We start from the raw sequence: 20,777 nt of genomic DNA, 5'->3' as shown, positions 1-20,777 counted from the left end.
ATTGTTCCAACAATTCATCTTTAAATGAAACTCTTGATTTAGTTTTCTTGAATGAAATTTTAGTTACATTGATAAGTTTTTATGTTTCAAGCTGTTTGATGTTTCATATTCATCTTATGATTGCCAAGCTTTTTCTGAATACTTGTGTGAATAACTTTGGATAAAAGTTATTCACACAAGTAGGGATGTTATTCAAATGTGACCTTTAACCCCTTTTTTTGTGCAGTGAATGAATTATATCTGTGTTCGATTCCTCAGGCATTAGGTTTGTTTGATTTGCCATTTGCAATGGTCATTCCATTGGTCATGTTACTTCCTGCTTTTAATATGAGCAATTCCTCCAGCTATAGCTTTCAATTTATCATCATTCCCAGTTTGTCAGTTGTGTGTGTATTGGGTATATCCATTGTATAGTTTTGAGTGTATGTTCATTACTCCTTTTCCTGTGTGTGTGTGTGTGTGTGTGTGTGTGTGTGTGTGTGTGTGTCATAAGAGTATTAGAAGATAAAAGGTGTAACTGCACGTGCTCCCATACATGTTACAGTGAAACTAAGGCTATTCAGATATAAATAATGAAAGGAGGGAAGGTAACAACTCACCATATATGGGCATGACCTGAAATTTAGCAACATTTCAAATCTTGTTTATGTGATTGTCAACTGTCCTGTTCTTCAACTACACTGATTAGCCAGAACATTATGACCACCAACTTCAGTTGGAAGGACCACATAGATAATATTGTCGGGAAGGCGAGCCAAAGGTTGCGTTTCATTGGCAGGACACTTAGAAGATGCAACAAGTCCACTAAAGAGACAGCTTACACTACACTCGTTCGTCCTCTGTTAGAATATTGCTGCGCGGTGTGGGATCCTTACCAGGTGGGATTGACGGAGGACATCGAGAGGGTGCAAAGAAGGGCAGCTCGTTTTGTATTATCGCGTTATAGAGGAGAGAGTGTGGCAGATATGATACACGAGTTGGGATGGAAGTCATTACAGCATAGACGTTTTTCGTCGCGGCGAGAGCTTTTTACGAAATTTCAGTCACCAACTTTCTCTTCCGAATGCGAAAATATTTTGTTGAGCCCAACCTACATAGGTAGGAATGATCATCAAAATAAAATAAGAGAAATCAGAGCTCGAACAGAAAGGTTTAGGTGTTCGTTTTTCCCGCTCGCTGTTCGGGAGTGGAATAGTAGAGAGATAGTATGATTGTGGTTCGATGAACCCTCTGCCAAGCACTTAAATGTGAATTGCAGAGTAGTCATGTAGATGTAGATGTAGATGTACTTAATAGCTGGTATGTCCGTCCACTTTTGGCATGGATAACAGTAGCGACACGTCGTGGCATTAAAGCAGTGAGGCCATGGTAGGCCACTGGAGGGAGTTGGCACCAAATCTGCACACACAAATCAACTAATTCCTGTAAATTCCAGGGAGAGGGACAATGAACTCTGATGCCATGTTCAGTTACGCCCCCAATGTATTTGACTGGGTTCACATTTGGCAAGTTGGGGAGGGGGAGGGGGGGCAGCACATCAATTGGAACTGCGTTTCTCAAACCACTCCATCACACTCCTGACCTTATGACATGGTGCATTATCTTGAAAAATGCAACATGATAGTCATGAAAGAATGTATGTGATCTGCAACCAGTGTACAATACTCCTTGACCACCGTGGTGCTTTGCACAATCCCCACTATACCCATGGATGCCCATGTGTATGTTCCCTAGAGTATGAGGGAGCCACTGACAGCTTGTCTCCGTCCTGCAGTACTGGTGTCAAGGAGGCGACAGACTCACGCCCTCCCATTGGCATGATGAAGAAAGTATTGGGATTTGTCAGACATTGTAATGCTCTGTCACTATGCCAATGTCCATTGCCAATGGTCACGTGCCCATTTCATTTGTAGTTGTTGATGTTGTGGAGTTAACGTTGGCACATGCGTAAGTCGTCACCTGTGAAGGCCCATCATTAGGATTGTTTGGTGCTCTGTGTGTTCAGACACACTTCAGCATTAAAGTCTGATGTTAGTTCCCACACAATTCACCACCTGTCCAGCCTAAGGCATCCAAATTCTGCAGTGAAGGGTGGCTAGACAACCCTCTGATGTCTGGATGTAGTTTCACCTTGATTTCGCCATGGGTTGAAGACACTCACCACAGCACTCCTGGAACACTCGACAAGTCGTGCAGTTTCCAAAGTGCTCCATGCTGAGCCTCGAGGCCATCACAATGTGCCCTCGGCCAAACTCATATATAGTGTGCCTCCCCATACCAAAATTCATTCTTCACCAGGTGACACTGCTATCGCCTGGATGGGTTTGTATTGATAGGTTGGTCATCATAATGTTCCGGCTGATCAGTGTGTACAGTGAGTTGTTACCTTCACTCATTCCATTTTTTGCATTCATACAGTGTTATTTATGTTGTCATGTGGTTCACATATGGTCTACAAACTCATATCCCTCCTTCATTTTGCCAGTTTAAGACACTGAAGACTTCCTTGAGATACATTTGAAGAAAGAATTCAACATTTCATCTTTTATTTTTCCATTTTTTATTTTAACTCCTCTTTCGTACCCGAGTGTCTTGGAACCAATTTTCATGCCACTGACAGCCCTAAAACAAACTAAAAATCTCTTGAGGTTGAGGTATAGGTCTTGTGATTATATATATTTTGCTACAGAAGTTATTCGAGCTGGTAGCCGATTCATTTCATTTAACATCTGCAATATAAAGATTTGTTCTTTGTTTGTAGGCTAGTGTGGATACTTGTTCCTTAACAAGTTTTCTGAAATTGTCTGCATATCAAAGGCATTCTGCACTATCTTCAATTATTCTTGTACATACTTGTTTTTCTAGAGCTTGGACAACTGTTCAGACTAGAGCCATACTTTCTCTGCATGTTCACAGCCCGAACCAAATGATTCTAACTCCTCTCTGAGAAATGGGCTAACCTCATCCTTCTCCATTTTATTGAACATCTGGAATTTGTTGTGTACTTTTCTAGGTGTTTGTACCTTGCTCCCTGTTGTTGCTAGAACTTGATTATGATCACTGATTCCAGTCTGGATGTGAACACCATCAGAGAAATGATTATATAGGCTGAGACATTTGTTCCGACCACTTTACAGACAAACTTTTATTTGTTTTCTAGGAATTTTCCTCTTGTTCTCTACTTGTGAAGTAGCACGTTTCCCACTGCTGCTGAAATTGTCAGTGTGTATATGTTGCAGCTGGCTTCTGAGTATTGCTGACAGATGTTGCAGCTCCTGTCAAATAACAATTAACATATTCTACATCGTGGACGATCTCCCTACTATAGATCTGTTGGGACAATCGTTTGCTCCTCAGGGCCTTTTTAAGGGGACCAAAACTGGCGCAATCACAGGGAAAGAGGCCCGGATTGTATGGAGGGTGGCTGAGAACCTGCCATTTGAATTCCTGCAGGAGTGCCGTGACTGTGCTGGCTGTATGAGGCTTTGCATTTCGTAAAGCAGAATGACCCCACGGGTGAGACTGCCTGGTCATTTTGATTTGATCACTTGGCAAAGGATGGTCAAGGTTTGTGAGTAATGCTGTGCATTCACTGTTGTCCCATGCTGCAGGAAGTGAATCAGAAGGGGGCCATATTGGTCAAAGAACAACATCAGTACAACCTTTCATGCACTCGTGTGGATGACAATGTTGGCTTGTTTCTTTTTGAGCGCCTCTTATATAATGTAATCTAATTAAATTTCCAGTGGATCAAGATGTTACGGTGCAGAAAAATGTCTGTAGGCAACAGTGGCCATAGAAACTATCTTTGCACTGGTGAGTGAGAAAGTTGTGTTTGCCTGCATTTATTTTAGCATTGCTGTTACTCTTTCTCCTCAGTGAAAGAAGCCTGTGAACATCCATAATATCCTTTTTATAGGCTCAGTACCCTCGGTTAATGTAATCTAATGTGAATCCAACAAATGTATTAGACAAATTGCAGATGTGCACAAAATTAACTTTTAATATTCTTCGTGGTTTATGATTGTTGTACGTATTTATGTATCATAATTATGATATTCTTTGCATTCTTTACCATTTATTTTTTAATACTCAAGGATTCTACTGGAAGAAAAGTTATGCAATGAAGTGGGAGGTTGTGTGACATTGTTGAAGTTTAACGTGTAATGAGCTTCTGCCATTTTAAAATTTCCATCTAATGTGACCTAATTAAATATTATTTCATTCCAGGAATGAACCTTGTCGCCAAGGAGTTTGTTGCTTGTCAGATTAATGAGCCTCCAGGAGTTCTAATAGTTTCACCATTTGCTGGAGCAGGTGAGATGATGCATGAGGCCCTGATCTGTAATCCATATGAGGTACACATGGCTGCTGAAATAATTCACAGGTTAGCAGCGTGATGTTCAATACTACTACTTCTAAAATATTAGGTGTTTGTTTTTTTTATTTGTTAATGTGTAACAACAAGTTCAATGACGGTTGCAGATGCATTATTCATTATGTAGAAAGTGCATGTACAAATTGTTATAAGGAGTAAAACAGTACTGTACTTTTGATTTACTGTATCTAGTTATGTTCAGTATGGTAGTAACAACATGGAACTTCCCCAATTGCACAAGTTAAGGAACAGATGGATTGTTTCAAACCAAAGGGTTGTTAACCAGATGTCCCACACACCAAAAGTGAGCCTGCTTCAGAAATTTGTTGTAGAATGGATAACATTGCAGAAAGCAGTGTCTTATATTTTGCAACATATCAGTGCTAAATAGTGATACATTAAAGTCTTACTTTGGCTTGAACATGTCTGTGTTGTCATTACTGCTGTGACAGTTTCAACTGTGAGTGTATCGCTTGCCAGCTCTGTCAGATCACAATATGGAGTCTGTTGCTGATGTGAAAATTCAGAATGGAACTGTGCCTCATGTAATTCATGAAACATTTGGTTATGACAAAGTTTGTGGAAGTGTGCATCTAGCCATCTCTCAAAGAACTAGGAAGTGCCGAAAGTGGATGCTAGCTTGACACATCAGTGCAGCACTCCAACAACTCTTTTATTTGTGTCAAAATAAATTTGCTGAATGGGAATGACTTAACATCAGCTGCATTAAGTACAGATATCCTACCTATTGGTGACATGGGAAAATTTGTGCCAGTCTGGGACACGAAGCTGGATTTCCTGCTTATCAATAGCAGTCACCTTACCATTAGGTTGCCCATGCATGCTTCATGGACCAACCCAGTCTTCAGTATGTCATACTGTTGACATCCCTATATCATTGTCTACTAGATTCGTCAGTGACTGCTCACAGCCCAACCTTGTATCCCTGCACCAATGAGAAGAAGACAGTGGGGAATTGAGACCTATGAAGTTATCATTTTGCACCCTCCTCAGCGTGTAATGTTTACACTCATATCAATTGACAGCCATTCAAAATTAGATCAAAATAAATTCACTGAGTATGAATAACTTGGCATCAGCTGTGCTAGGTGTAGATGTCCTACCTATTGAACAATGGAAAATTCAGGATGGAATAATGACAATATTATTGCCTGTGCCATATGGATCCTTCCTACCAACACCAGCTTTTCTGAATTGCGCAGGTGGGCACTTTCCGTACAATTCATCCTATGTTCCCATAACCCTCCTGGTGTCAACCTTTGTCAGTTGCTGTACACCCATTCAGCCCCTTCCTTATCCCCATTCCAGCACTACACAGCTTTCATTCCACAACCACACCCAGTCTTTTTATTTCACTCCTTTTCTGCTACTCCAACCCTCCCCCCTCCCCCCCTCTCTCCAGCCCTCAGTCTATCCTGCAGCACTTCATTGTCCACCACCCCCACCGTACTATCCCTTTCGTTCCCTGCTCCAGCCTCCCACCCAGTCACCACTCCCATCATGCACTGGTGCTGCTGCTTGCAGTGTGGTTTCAGTTGCCTGCCACTGTAGTCATGTGTGTGAGTTGCATTTGCATGTGTGACAGTGCTATAATTGTGACAGTCTTTTTGTTGTCCCTATCTGTGACTCAGCATCTCCACTATATGGTGATACCAGCTCTCCTTCTTATAATATTGTTATATTATGAGAAGGATAGATTGCTACTCACCATATAGTGGAGATGTGGAGTCACAGACAAGCACACCATGGTGGAAGATAAAAATAATTTTGATTGAAAGCTCACTTGTTTAGCAATCTGTTTAGTTGTGCTTGTCTGCAACTCAACATGTTCACTATATGGTGAGTAGCAGTCTAAGCTTTTCATAATATTGTCCCATCTATTGCTGACATGTGAGACTTTGTGCCAGACAGAGGCTTGAAACCAGATTTCCTGTTTATTGGGTGTAGTCTACTTACCAATATATTATTTGTGCACACTTCACAAACTGACCCAAACATCCATATGCCCCACTGTATGCATCACTTTATACACTGTATCTTATAGAGTCATTAGTGAATGCTCATAGCTTAACCCTTTATTCCTGCACCAGTAAGAAAAAGGCTATGAGGCATCAAGACTTATAAATTTATCATGTAGTGCCTGCCTCTACATGTAATATTTACATTGATGATGATGGACATGGGTTTTCTTTCAACTACTGGGCATGGCTTTTTGTTCGAGAGACTATGATAGATAATAGTTAGTTAATAGTAGTTAATCAGCCACAAATCAAGTATAGAATCTCAAAGGGATTACATCAGACCCTGGAGCTTTGTTCAATTTTAATGATGTCAGCCATTTTTCAACACCACAGACACCAATACTTACTGAATGAGGATTAAATTAGGGCAGTTATCGTTGATTTTCCTTTGTAAAGTAACATTTGGAAACAGTTTTGAGCATTTCACCTTTTACTTTGCTACTCTCAACTTCAATTCCTGTCTCATTCACCAGGGACTGGGCAATTAACTTTGTTGCCACTAACAGCCCTTACATACAATCAGAATTTCTTTGGGTTTTGTGGAAGATCATTTGATAATATCCTGCTATGGTAGTCATTGAAGACCTCGTGACTGCCAAACCCGTTTCATTCAACATCTCTCTATTTACTGTTCTACACTTTGTTCTAAACCTATTATGCAGCAGTCTCTTATTCTTTTGAAGTTTTTTTTACAGTTACTGTATACTGTGGATTCTACTGGGTACATATCTATCCAGTGTATGATCAACTACTCTTTCAAAATTTTAGCCATAGTTCCTCTACATGCTCCTACCCTATGTAAAAGTTTTAAGTTCCTCATTGAGATATGACACTACTGATTTTCTCTAGTTTACTGAACATATATATCCTCCTGCTTGTTTTAGTTGTCCTTTTTGCTGTGGTAATCACTGCTGCCACAACCACATCAGTGTCACTGATATCTGTTTCGATGTTGACACCCTCAAAGAAGTCAAGTCTCTTTATTGACGTTAGATCCAATATATTTCCATCAAGATTGGATTTTGAACTATAAGCTCTTGACAGTTCTCAGAGAAGGCATTTAGTAATGTTTCAAAGGAAATCTTATCGTGCCAACCAGTAGCAAAGTGTAGCTTTCCGAATTGATTGCTGGAAGCTTAAAGTCTCCTCCAGTGATTACAGTATGATTCAGAAACTTACTTGCGAGCTAACTGAAGTTTTCTCTAAAGTTTTCTATTATATCTGGAGATAAGTCTGTTGGACAATTGTAAGATTCAATTGCCATTTTATGCCCATCCCTGATACTGAGTGTTGTGTACATAGTTCCGCGTAGTCAGTGCATACACAACTTTCCCAGTAGAGCACACCCCGCTAAGCACAACAGCGCAGGAGCAGCGCACGTCCTTCTCCACACTATGAGATGGCGTTGTCTTAGGGACGATCCATGTATTAATATGTAACGCAGCCAATGAGATTGCTGTTAACGTAGAACCTTTTCTCCTCGCGGATCACACTCGCGAAGTGATACCTGAACGCTCGAAGTATTATAACGAGTGTACAGACCTCTGATTAGTCAGTCTGCCTTAGTCTGCATTTATGTGCACCTGTCTGTACCAGTCTACATTAGTCTGTACCAGTCTATAGTCAAGTTTCAGTCTGCGCCTAATAAGATTATCATATTCCTGTACATAGCCATGAAGATAAATGTATAGACACTTTGTCAAGTATCAGAGATATGTGAGAATAAGATTAACATACCAAGACCAAAGGAACTTCAGATTGTCAATTGTAAATAGCATCCAGAATCAAGATAAGTTATTTATATGGTTGTTATTATTTTAATAAATGTGTGTGAAAATTAATCAAGTTCTGTTTAAAGTTGGTCACTGTCGATCTGCTACTCTAAGTGTGCAAATGGCATTTGTATCATCTGACCTAATGGCAGAAGATAAACATGCCACAATAAGACCACGAGACATATTGCTGACACTCGCCTACTTCGTTAGAGCGACAAGTCAAATAATATGATGGTGTATCTAGCGAAGGTCTTACAGTATGCACACCACACTGAGTCTTGTCCAAACAATCTCACATGCACCTTCAATTTCTGTCTTGATGGATATGAGTTTCTTGGTTACTGCAACAAATACACCACCTCCATTTCCCATTAGTCTATTCTTTTGATATACATCTAAATTTTCCCAAGAAATCTCACTGCTATCATTTTAACTCGCTTTCTCTACCTAGCATTATGTGAGCTTCACTGCTTTTCATGAACTTTTTGATGAATACTTCAGCAGTTAAGCACTAGGATTTCACTACTTTCACCTGTAGAAGGCATTCCTTTTGATCTTAGATAGGTACTTTTGGGTTTCTTACAGAATCATTTATCTAGATTGGAAGTGATCAAGAACATGAGAGTCAGCTACCTGGGTAGCAGCCTCTGACGTGTATTGCACACCTGACCCACTTAAGGAATGCTACAGTTCTCAAACCTACGGCAGAAGTTCAGGAAGTTGTAGCTAGCACGTCACAGAACCTTTCAAATCTCAGGTTCAGTCCTTCCATTGTGTTATGACGCACCCCGTTAAGAGCAGGGTATGTCAGGAAGTCAGCCCAGAAAGCCCTATTATGTTCCATGCAGATACCTTAAGGGCAATCCGAACACGCCAATAGTTGTAACACCTAATTCCGCATGTTCAACTTTGATCGTGCTGACGTTGCCATCAGCTTGGCGGAAACAGAATCCCTGTTTGGTTGTGTTCAAAATGCTCTCTCACACAGCGTCATTGATCATTTTAACGTAAACGGCATTGCTGAAAATCGATAGGTGGATATCCCGAAGTTCCAATGGCGTGATCGTCGCCTCCTTGCGGTCGTACATACTCCGGGCGAAAGCTGAAACGTGATGTCGATTACCTGAGTTTATTTCTAATGATCTCAGACAGCGAAGCTCGCGTGCAGGCTAAGTCGCAATGTAAACAAACACCAGCTTACATGCTCCGCAGGAGGAAGTACAGCACGTCAACTCCGGGCAGCCGCTGAGGCCAAAGTGACCGCTAGTCAGCGGGTGCATGTATATCTAACAAACAAAAAGTGGAGATTCAGCTGATTTTCTCGTGGATAAAAGTTCATGTGGTACAAAAATCAATTTCCATCACTACGTCCAATCTCCGCATTAGAAAACAACAAAACATAGACGTAATTAGAAAATGTTCTTTAAACTCACCAAACTGCAGTCACAGGTAAGACTGTGGATGCCGTTGGAGGTGTCACATTGCTGTTAATGACACTGTGAAGTCCTCTCCTGGTTTGTCAATCACTTCTCTGCTTACTGTTGTATTGATGTCATCCAGAAATCAACCAAAGAGCAGTGATCGGTGCTGGGAACAATGCTGTAGATTGTGAGCTTCATTGAAACTCTGTGCACAAAGCTGGTCTCCTCAACTTTCTCTGTTAATCACTGGAATAATCCAAATATGACCCCAGAGCCCAGATGACAGGTGTCATTTGATCCAATGAGCACCACAATCTGCAGTTGGCTGCACCCTGTTCCCCCAATGGCTGCTGGACTAATCTCATCAACATGTCAAATAAAGTAAAGCCCCCGGGTATACACACTAAGTGTACATGATGTCCTGTTGTGTCCCTTGCTGCCATTTCCCTAAGGGGTACTATCATTCACTGTACATTTCAATTGCCAATTTTGTGTTAGGAGAAGAGCCAACACCGTGTTACAAATGGAGGCCGAAATGCACCCGTTTTAGCTCAAGCAGGCTAGCGTGAGGAGGGAAGAACTATAGTGACATGAGGTCTGGAACATGACAAGGAATGAGAATTCAGGAAGCGGACGAAATTAGTTCGATACTTCAATCCATTAATGATGAACGTCGCTCTTGATGGTACATGATTCACAATATTATCAGTTCAGAATACATTCTTGAAGATATTGCTTATACTAACTGAATATTTCACCCTGCTAGGTCGTAGCAAATGATGTAGCTGAAGGCTATGCTAAACTGTCGTCTCTGCAAATGAGAGCGTATGTTCACAGTGAACCATCGCTAGCAAAGTCGGCTGTACAACTGGGCAAGTGCTAGGGAGTCCCTCTAGACTAGACCTGCCGTGTGGCGGCGCTCGGTCTGCAAGCACTGATAGTGGCGACACACGGGTCCAACGTATACTAACGGTCTGTGGTCGATTTAAAGGCTACCACCTAGCAAGTGTGGTGTCTGGCGGTGACACCACAGCCAATGATTTTGCATTTGACTCATTTTGACACTGGACAAAGCAGGTTTCCCCAAAACAGATGAAGTGAGTCCCACTGGCTCAATTTCAGTTTCAATGAAAGACAGCACCACAAACTTGTTGATTGGGGGATGAGTATAACACCTTGAGTCCTCCATGGCCTCCATACACCCTGTACAGGATGCCTAGCTTTACCATTGAAATGCCACTTATAGGCAAGTGGATGAGTAATGACAGATTCCTTACTTTCTTCAGAGGAGGCAGGATCCACAGGAGAGGGTAGTACTTGAAGTAAATTTGGTACCAGTACCACAGATATGACTCTTGGGAGCTTTTCCAACACACTGATTTGCAGCAGCTGCTAATCTTTTGGCAGTAGTCAGGGCAATTTCGAGCCACTCACAATTGTCAGCCAACTCACTCTGTGTTCAAGAACAGTATTAACAGTGGGCTGCATTTTGGCTGGTGCAGTGTATTACAGCACAGCAAACAAGTAACTTTAAACTGAGTGTGCTAATTTTCTTTTAATGAGTTGAGTTAAAAAATGCTGAAACTTGTCTGGAAATCAGGGAATTTTACTTGGGGAAGCTTGTTGCAACCCTGATGGCACTATTGAATGTTCGATATTTCATGGCATGTCACAGTGCAAACAGTTATTAATACAACTGATGAAAGATTTTGCAGAAACAATGTGAACAGTCGAATATGTGAATCTAGAATTTCAAATCGACACACAAATGTTGCAGACAGGGTCGCACACAAAAGAAAACTACGAAGTGGAATGTTGCCTGTGAATGAATATGCAAATTGCAATGATTTTTTTCTTAGCTGTTTCTACACTGGTGTACCAAAGGAGATCACTGCAGCCTGAGTTTATCTCAGTCAAAATTGCAAAAATGTGCAGCACCAACAAAGTATGTCTTCTGCCTGTTGCACTAACAGTTGCCATAATCACATAAAGATTGGTAGTCAGCTATTTAAATGTTTTTGAAACATGCAATGGGTTATGCAACTGCATAATGCATTTAGCAGGTTTTTCAAGACAATGGCTAACCATTTTGTTTGTCTGTTGTCTTGGAAAACCTGTTTTTTATGTCAGGGATTTGGAAAGGATAGTGATACCAAACTACCTAAAAATTTATTATTATTATTATTATTATTATTATTATTATTATTATTATTATTTTAACAAAGATTTCCTATTAGCTTAACATCCATCTATAGTTCAACTGCTATCAGTTCACAAGTACTGGTTGAAAAATTAAACAATACAGTAACATCAAAATACGATGAAGTCAAACCTAATGACTTCAGGAGTTTATTCAACATGCACTTTGAAGAAATTCAAATAAATCAATATATTCTTTTGTATCCTAGAAAGAGAAGAAAAAACTTCTTATCATGTTAACCAGTAACATTCAGCAGTGTAATAAAGTCCAAGTTCACATGTAGTAAATCCTGGTTTACATGAAATTCACTTCATCCTCTTCCATTATATCAGAATTGCTCCAACTGGCATTGTATCCAAAGTCAGCTATGCAGCCTTCTTTCATAGCAACTTTAGAAGCAAAGAGGATTTTGTGGACCTGCTAATTCTTGTTTGTATCCCAGTTTTCATCATTCCCCAGCTTTGGTGCCTTCACTTGATCACTTTTCTTCAACACCTGCAGTGCAGCAGTTCTTCCTGACATTTTTCCTGTGTTACACTGGCTTCTAGGTTCACTTATGTCAGTGTTATAAGAGGGATCACCTAGAACTAAAGTCACCTTCTTGTTCATGCTACATCTGATTGCAATTTTTTTATTTACTTCTGGAATTTGAAATGTTACTGTCCTAGCTGTTTGAGGATACCATCAGAGTAGGATTTCCAGTTTCTGAATGCATATCTTTGTCCCTAGTGGTTTGCCTTAGCATGCCTTTCTATCAGCTTTGTGTACTCTTCTGGGCTGTCAGTCACATTCCTGTGCCTGATGCACATAGTGCACTTTGCAACACAGTGCATTCCCCCCTCCCCTCTCAGAAGACTTGCAGCACATTTTGAAATGCAGATTATAACAAAATCTGTTGGTCATAAAATAAAGAAGGATGTGGGATGAAAACCCTGAAATTTAACTTTCTGTCATATAGCAGGTTGCTACCCAGGCATGACTCATAACTCACCCTCACAGTGGACTTTCTACAAAATAGTGAAAGCAACGAAGCATATGAGTGTGGGATTTGTGTCTGCGTCGAGATGCCATGATTGGCCACATTTGAACTCTTCCGTCAGGATGGTGAACTTGGAGTTGGGGTGGCTGCTTAGGATGGATGTAGGGTCCCATATTGGTTTGATTCCTATAGATGCTATCGATATGTGGGACTACACTAGGCATGGCCTTCACCTCAATAGGAAAGGGAAGGGAAAACTGTCTGAGTTGATTGCAGAAAACTTAAGGGAGGGACACTGCCACAAGTGGTAAAATACCAGTGGTCACAGGTGTCAGAGGGATGCCTTTTTTAGGATAGGGAAGGGGGAAAGAAAATGTATTTTAAGAGAGATTGGAAGACACACTCAGATTGAGAAAACAGATGAACAGGGGTCAGATTTTAGCATACAGCCTCCATTTAAACAATATTTAACAGAAAGGAATCAGAAACTGCTAGTTCATCTTCGCCAAAGCAGTTATAATCCCATTAGTATGCAGTATCAGTTATCTTTATTACACCATAACATTCCGGGACTCAGAAATAAAATTGGTGAACTACTCATTTGTATCGATGAAATGAATTCATCTAACCAAATTGACATAATCTGCCTCTCTGAACATCAAGTGACCACTGGTATAGATATGTTGGACATTTCAGGATTTAAGCTAGCTTCCTACTTCTGCAGAGTAGCTATGGATGGAGGAGGAGTTGCCACATTTATTAAAAACTGCCATAAACTCAAGAACATTGACATTAATAAATTCTGTTTAGAGCAGCATCTAGAAGCATGTGCAACAGAAGTAGAGTTCCATAACAGATCCTTTATAATAGTAACTGCAGGAAATTATAATCTAATCATCTAGAAGCTCTTTTGGGTTATGTAACAGGAAGAAACAAAGAACTTTTGATTGCTGGTGACTTTAATACAGATTTTCTAATGCACTCTTCCAGTAAACATTTACTGCAGTTAGTAATGTCTTTCAATCTAACTCACACTGTAAACTTTCCAACTAGGATCACTAAATCCTCAAGGACAGCCATTGATAACATTTTATAGACAAATCAAAGGAACAAAATCATATCATAAAACCTGTAATAAATGGACTATCAGATCATGACATGCAGTTCCTTGTTTTAGTTGTAAATTCTAAGCAGATTATCAATAGTGCGTAATCTGAGTACAGGAGAGTAGTCAATCAACCAAAAATTGAGTGTTTTAGAAAACTGCTCAAAGATATGAATTGGAAAGATGTTTATAGTCCATAACATGAATGAAAAATATAACACATTCACGAACAATGTTAGTACCATGTTTGAAAACTGTTTTCCTCTAAAAGTTTACTCAAGTTAAACAGAAGTCTGTAATAAAACCATGGATTTACACAAGGAATAAAGATTTCCTGCAAGACAAGAAGGAAAATGTATCTGTCAACCAAGAATAGCTCCAATGCTGATGATTTAGCCAAATATAAGGAACACTGTAAAATATTATAAAAACTAATTCAGACATCTAAACAAATGCACTAAGAGAAGAAGATAGCAATGTCAGGGAACAAAATAAAAACAATATGGGATATAGTGAAAGACGAGACTGGTTGAGCCAGAAAGGAACAGGAGCAAGTAGCATTAAGGGTAGATGACACATTAGTAACCGATGGGCATAGTGTGGCAAATCTATTTAACAAATACTTAATATCTGTTATTGAGAGAATGGGATTGTCAGGATCAGTAAATAATGCCTTGAATATCTGAAACTAGCCTTTACAAATAGTTTCAGGTCCATGAATATGTCACTCACTTCACCAAAAGAAATAATTTCCATAGCAAAATCTTTAAAAACAAAGCCTTCTAGTGGTTACTATGAAATATCAACGAAGTTAATTAAGGCATGTTCTCATCAGTTACACTGCCAGAAGCAGAGTTCGTTTTGTTTGCAGATGACACAAGTATTGCAATAAATAGTATGTTGAGTGTAGTTCTAGAAAGGTCTGCTAATGATATTTTCATGGATATTAATAAATGGTTTAAAGCCAACTCACTAACATTAAACTTCGAAAATACTCACTATATGCAATTCAGAACCTGTAAAAGGTTTCCACCCAGCATATGTATAAAGTATGAAGAAGAGCAGATAGAAGAGGTTGACAGTCTTAAATTCCTGGGATTACAACTTGACAATAAATTCAGTTGGGAGGAGCACACCACAGAACTGCAGAAACGCCTTAAAAAATCTCTGTTTGCAATTCGAGTGTTAGCAGACATAGCTTGCGTACTTTGCCTACTTTCATTCCGTTATGTCATATGGTATAATATTTTGGGGTAACTCTTCAAGTCAAACAAAAGTTTTTAGAGACCAAAAGCTTGTAATACGTATTATTTGTGGAGTAAATTCATGGATGTCCTGTAGAAGCCTCTTCAAAGAACAAGAACAAGAACAAGAACTACTAACTACTGCCTCTCAGTATATTTACTCCTTAATGAAATTTGTCCTAAATAATATATATCTTTTTCCAACGAACAGCTCAGTTCATACATACAATACCAGGAACAAAAATATCTGCACAAGGACTTAAAAGCACTTACTTTAGTTCAAAAAGGGGTCCACTACTCAGAAACACTCATCTTCAATAATCTACCAGCAAACATAAAAAATTTAGCTACAAATAAAGATCAGTTTAAAAGGAGGCTGAAAGACTTATTAGTGGTCAATTTTTACTCCATCGACGATTTTTTTAAATAGAAACAAATGATAATAGAAAGAAACTTCCACATGGGAAAAATATATTAAAAACAAAGATTCCAAGACTTACCAAGCGGGAAAGCGCTGGCAGACAGGCACACACACACATATCCCAGGACAGGTGTACACTCGCGCACACACACACACACACACACACACACACACACACACACACGCACACACACACACACACACACACACACATCCATCCGCACATGTCTGTGTGTGTGTGTGTGTGTGTGTGTGTGTGTGTGCGCGAGTGTACACCTGTCCTTTTTTTTCCCCTAAGGGAAGTCTTTCCGCTCCCGGGATTGGAATGACTCCTTACCCTCTCCCTTAAAACCCACATCCTTTCGTCTTTCCCTCTCCTTCCTGAAGAAGCAACCATCGGTTGCGAAAGCTAGTAATTCTGTGTGTGTGTTTGTGTGTTTTGTTCATGTGCCTGTCTGCCGGCGCTTTCCCGCTTGGTAAATTTCAGCTTAAAAAAACAAGACATGTTCCACATCCGCAAGGAGCTCCTCAGTGCGGATCTATGGACCAAAAAACTAATCTAATCTAATCTAATCATCACCCTGGAAACAATCCCCAATGCTGTGACAAAATTATTTCTCTGAAATACCCTCTCCTCCAGGACTGCTGGTCCCATAAGGTTTATGGAGGAGCTTGAGTGAAATTTGGAAAGTAACAGAAGAGTTGGTAAGATCCTGGATTTAAGTCCCAGTCTGGCACACAGTTTTAATCTTGCAGGAAGTTTCAGATCAGCTGATACTACACTGCAGAGTGAAATATTCGTTCCAGACCCATAGTGTTCTTTTTAATCTAATGAGTTATTTCCGTCACACAAAATTTTTGGTGAGTAGAACAATGACTGCAATAGGCATATAACTTTTGCAGATTTCAAGTTTTGTGCTCATATACTTCTATCTTTTTCATTCATGTTTATATATTTATACTACTTCTTTTTCATTGGTCTCCTCTGCCCTTGAAAGAAATTGATCTTTCTTTTTATATGTTATTGATTTTCCTATTCTGTATACTGAATCTGTCTTCTTATAAAAGAGCGGGTTTATAAAATGAGGATGTTAATAATTCAGTGTAGTCTCTCTCTCCACTGTCACTGACTCTGACTCTTCCTTTTTAAAGATAATGGCTTTTGTTCTTAACCAGCATTTTACTTTAAGTTTTGAATTACATATGTAACATGTGTATCTCTTTAATATTAATCCGATCTGGTTTTATTCCTATTTGGTATTTTATTTTAATTGTTAAAGTTGTTGCAATGAGTGTAAAAGTGTTACTTGAAGTGAATAATGAATTTTTATGGCAGGGCATTAACAATGCCTGAAGATGAACGGACACTACGAATGAACTACCTTCGTCGGAGAGAAAAGCTTCATGATGTAAACTATTGGATGAAATCATTTTTCAAGGCCATGGGCTCACTGAGGGAAGATGGTGATGATGGTTTACCCACAACAATGCAGCCAGTGACTATGGATGACTTTGATGAATATTTGTCCAAGTAACAACACAGAGTATTCATTGTGAAGTAATTAAGAGCTAGTTTAAAATGTTGGGATCCATTTCTGATCATGGCCTCTCTCAGGTACCTGGGCAACCACCACAAGCTGGCCCTGCTGCTGGATTATGACGGAACCCTGGCTCCTATTGCACCTCACCCAGACTTAGCAATTCTGCCTCCAGAGACCAAGAGTGTCTTGGAACGATTATCAAACATGCCTGATGTTTATGTTGCTATTATATCTGGAAGAAATGTTGTAAATGTGAAACAAATGGTAAGTATCTACATCTTTTCATGGCACAATAACTGTTGAACTAAATTTCCACTGTGCAGCCGGATGAACTCTGTTTATTCTTATTCTTCTTCTTCTTCTAATAATTGGGCTTTATACCTTTTTTTCCATCTTCAGAGTGAGCCATCAGATCAAACCTACAGGACTCAATCCATTGTTTCCATAGACACACAAAAACTAGAGACCTTGATCGATGGCAAAGTGTATGCATTAACTGAATATGTGCGTACATGCTCAATCCGTACTAGGATGTCAATATACAATTATTAGGTGCACTGTAGTGACATCTTTTTCAAGTTTGTTAAAGATAGTGCTGTATTCCATGATTTGTCCATGTTGGAACCACTCTCTCTAATAATTAAATTCTCAGTCGAACTAATTTCAACTGCTTCTTTCACCACTGAATCCCATAAGATGAAGTCATTGCTAGAATTTTGACTATTTCATACTATTTCTAGAATTTTGACTTTTTCATACTATTTTTAATGACTGGTGTTGACGCAGTGTTCTGTTACAGCTGATCTCTTGGGCGTTAAGATCCAGGTGTACCTACAGCGTTCCATGCATCTTCCTTGTACTATAGGAGTCATTTTCCTTATTTATAAAAGGCCACACTTGCAGGGAATCGTGTAAACCCCAGCTTTGCTGTGTATCAAGTTATCTTTGCCAGAACCCAAAAGTGCTTCTGTCTTCCGTGGATGGTAAAGCACTTTGTGCTTGGAGAGGAGCCAACCTATTTTTGACGAAAGCTTTCCCATGTGTGGCAGGAAAGCCATGGATTTAAACTTCTATCTGTCTTGTAGTGTGGCTCGATTTTGAGAATACATCACAAGTATTTTAAAATCATTTAAATTCAATTTTGCAGTATAAATCAAAGAGGAGTCCTGCCTTCCGTTTGTGAATATTTTGATTTGTTTGCAAAATGATGGCATGTTGGCTCACACAGATTATTGGAAACTGCCTCATACAGACTTATATTTACATGCAAATAGCTGCCACCACCATTCCCAGATGATGAGTGTCCTCACAATTTTGGTTTGTAAAGCACACAGCATTGTGGATGAGAACAGTCTGTATGATGAGATTCTACACTAAGAGAATTTTTGAAGCAAATGGGTGTTCTCCATAACAGGTTTGTAAAGTGCTACAAATAACAAAGATGGATACAAGGAGTCAGGTAGAAGACCAAGAGAGATTTCAATTAGTGGGTTCCCTGACTTATGTGGGAAACCTGTCATCAAAACTAGGTTAAACCTCCATGAATGAAGTTAAAGTAATTTTTGCCCTCCCATGAAGATAGCAGCATTTTGGGGTTCCATCAAAGACTACTTGACATTTTGCAAGACTGAGATTTAACAAGATGTGTTGCGAGTGTGTGGTTTATCATTCATCAGGTAGACAACTCCATGAAAGCTGCATGGAATACTCCATGAAAGACGCATGGAATAACCTAGGTACATTCAGGTCTTACCGCCCAAAAATGTATCTGTGGCAGAAAATATTGCATCAACACTAAATCACACTGTGAAGCATGAAAATATCAAACTTGTATCATAACTTCATCTTTTTGCAACTAGGTGACAAAAGAACCAGTTGAAATTTATTTTGTGAAGAGTGTCATTAACAGAGATTGCAGTTTCTGTGTGCACAAATCATGGAATTATGTGCTTTCTTTAACTAACTCACAAAGACATCATTACAATACAGTTAATAATATATATATTGATGCCCAGCATTTATCAACCATGTAGCCACACTCAGTTTATGCATACTCTTTGCCGCTGATCAATTTCTCTGATACTCGTGTTTCTGTGGTGTAAAACAATGGAACAAGTACTGTAGCTTCAGTCTGTTGGCTCACTCTGAAGATGATGAAAAGGTATCACGCTGAAAAATCAGAAGAGGAAGAAACAGAGTTTATTTGGCTGAAATCCCAGCATTTAATTTATCAAATGGTAAGTAAGTCATATGCCAATGGCCTTGCCGCAGTTGTAACACTGGTTCACATCAGATCACCGAAGTTAAGAGCTGTTGGGCTGTGCTTGCACTTGGATGGGTGACCATCTGGTCTGCCAAGCGCTGTTGCACTCAGCCCTTATGAGGCAAACTGAGGAGCTACTTGCTCCATTAAGTTTCGGGAATGCAGCTGCATGAATTCTGCTTTTTGATTGAGAAGTAGCAGCTCTGGTTTCGGAAAGTGACATACAGCCAGGAGAGTGGTGTGCTGACCACATGCCCCTTCGTATCCACATCCAGTGGCGCCTGTGGGCTGAGGATGACACGGCAGCCAGTTGGTACCCTTGGGCCTTCATGGCCTGTTCCGGAGGAGTTAAGTAAGTCATATAGAAGCTCATAATATCACAATTCCAGAAATTGGTGCAAGGGAAGTCTACAAGTGAATGAGATTATGGTGCAGACATTTTCAAGATTTTTTAATGTGGGACGAAATTTTGATTTGCTGCTCACCAGCACTTCTTGTAATGCCTTGAGCAATTATTCTTTGTTATCTTGGATTGGTTAATGTTTTGTACACTAGTATATCGATTTAACTCATTCACGGTTTGTGTTATCTTAGGTTTTGCAAATTAACTTGCGTATACCAGATTGTGGCTCTGTTTCTCATGGTGGATGTTGTTTGCATAAATTTCAATCACTATTTTACCTGACACCTCTGCAGGTTGTGCTATATGTACCTCTGGCTTTCGTAATGGTATCATTGAAAATGTGGTGCCAGTAAAAGTAATGTAATAGTTGTGTACTGTACAAGTGGTCGTTTAACAGTGAGATCAGTAAAAAATGACTCTTATCCCTTTCAAAGGAGTTTGTTGTAAAATACAGGGAAAATCTTGGCTCCCAGGTTCTAGTTCATCCCTCCAACACACCATAATTATTTGAGTTATCATCAGATTATTTCCCAAATCCATTTGACAGGAAAGACATTCAGCTTGGCTGGACAATACTACATAACCTAACTCACAAGAGAAAAAAGGGAGGAAATATTAAGAAATAAATGAGATATTGTTTTAAAGACTGTGATGTTCCTCTATGCGTGATATATTATTTCAGGAATTTTCACATGCTAAAAATCTGTATGAGGCATGTAGCAAATGAGATTGACAAAATGGATAAAAATTATATTTTAGGCTCCTTAAAGCCTGAGGTAAATCATAATGGATTATCTGTTATGGCAATATTTCTTTTTGGGACATATCGAAAATGTAGTCATTGTTATCGCAAGATACATTACAGATATGCAAATGCAGAAATAATAAACTCTTCTTGAACATTTCATTGCTGGAATTCAATGTATGAAGGGTCCAAGACATCTCTATTAACACAGAAAACTTCCTACATTATATCTTAATGAAAGACACATAGAAACTAGGTAA

General features: G+C 39.5%; 1 protein-coding gene across 1 annotated transcript in view; it reads left to right on the top strand.

The window, feature by feature from the left end:
* Positions 1-20,777, top strand: part of LOC126277920 (alpha,alpha-trehalose-phosphate synthase [UDP-forming] A-like) — an 86,563-nt gene that overhangs the window by 25,251 nt on the left and 40,535 nt on the right. The window contains exons 4-6 of the mRNA XM_049977489.1: positions 4,231-4,387; positions 16,902-17,096; positions 17,181-17,370. Coding sequence (XP_049833446.1) covers positions 4,231-4,387; positions 16,902-17,096; positions 17,181-17,370 — 542 coding nt within the window. The remainder of the gene's footprint in view (positions 1-4,230; positions 4,388-16,901; positions 17,097-17,180; positions 17,371-20,777) is intronic.

This window comes from Schistocerca gregaria, chromosome 6 (assembly GCF_023897955.1).
Source record: "Schistocerca gregaria isolate iqSchGreg1 chromosome 6, iqSchGreg1.2, whole genome shotgun sequence".
Taxonomy (NCBI): domain Eukaryota; kingdom Metazoa; phylum Arthropoda; class Insecta; order Orthoptera; family Acrididae; genus Schistocerca; species Schistocerca gregaria.
Note: the sequence above shows the minus strand (reverse complement) of the source record. Positions and strands in the feature narration are given on the sequence as shown.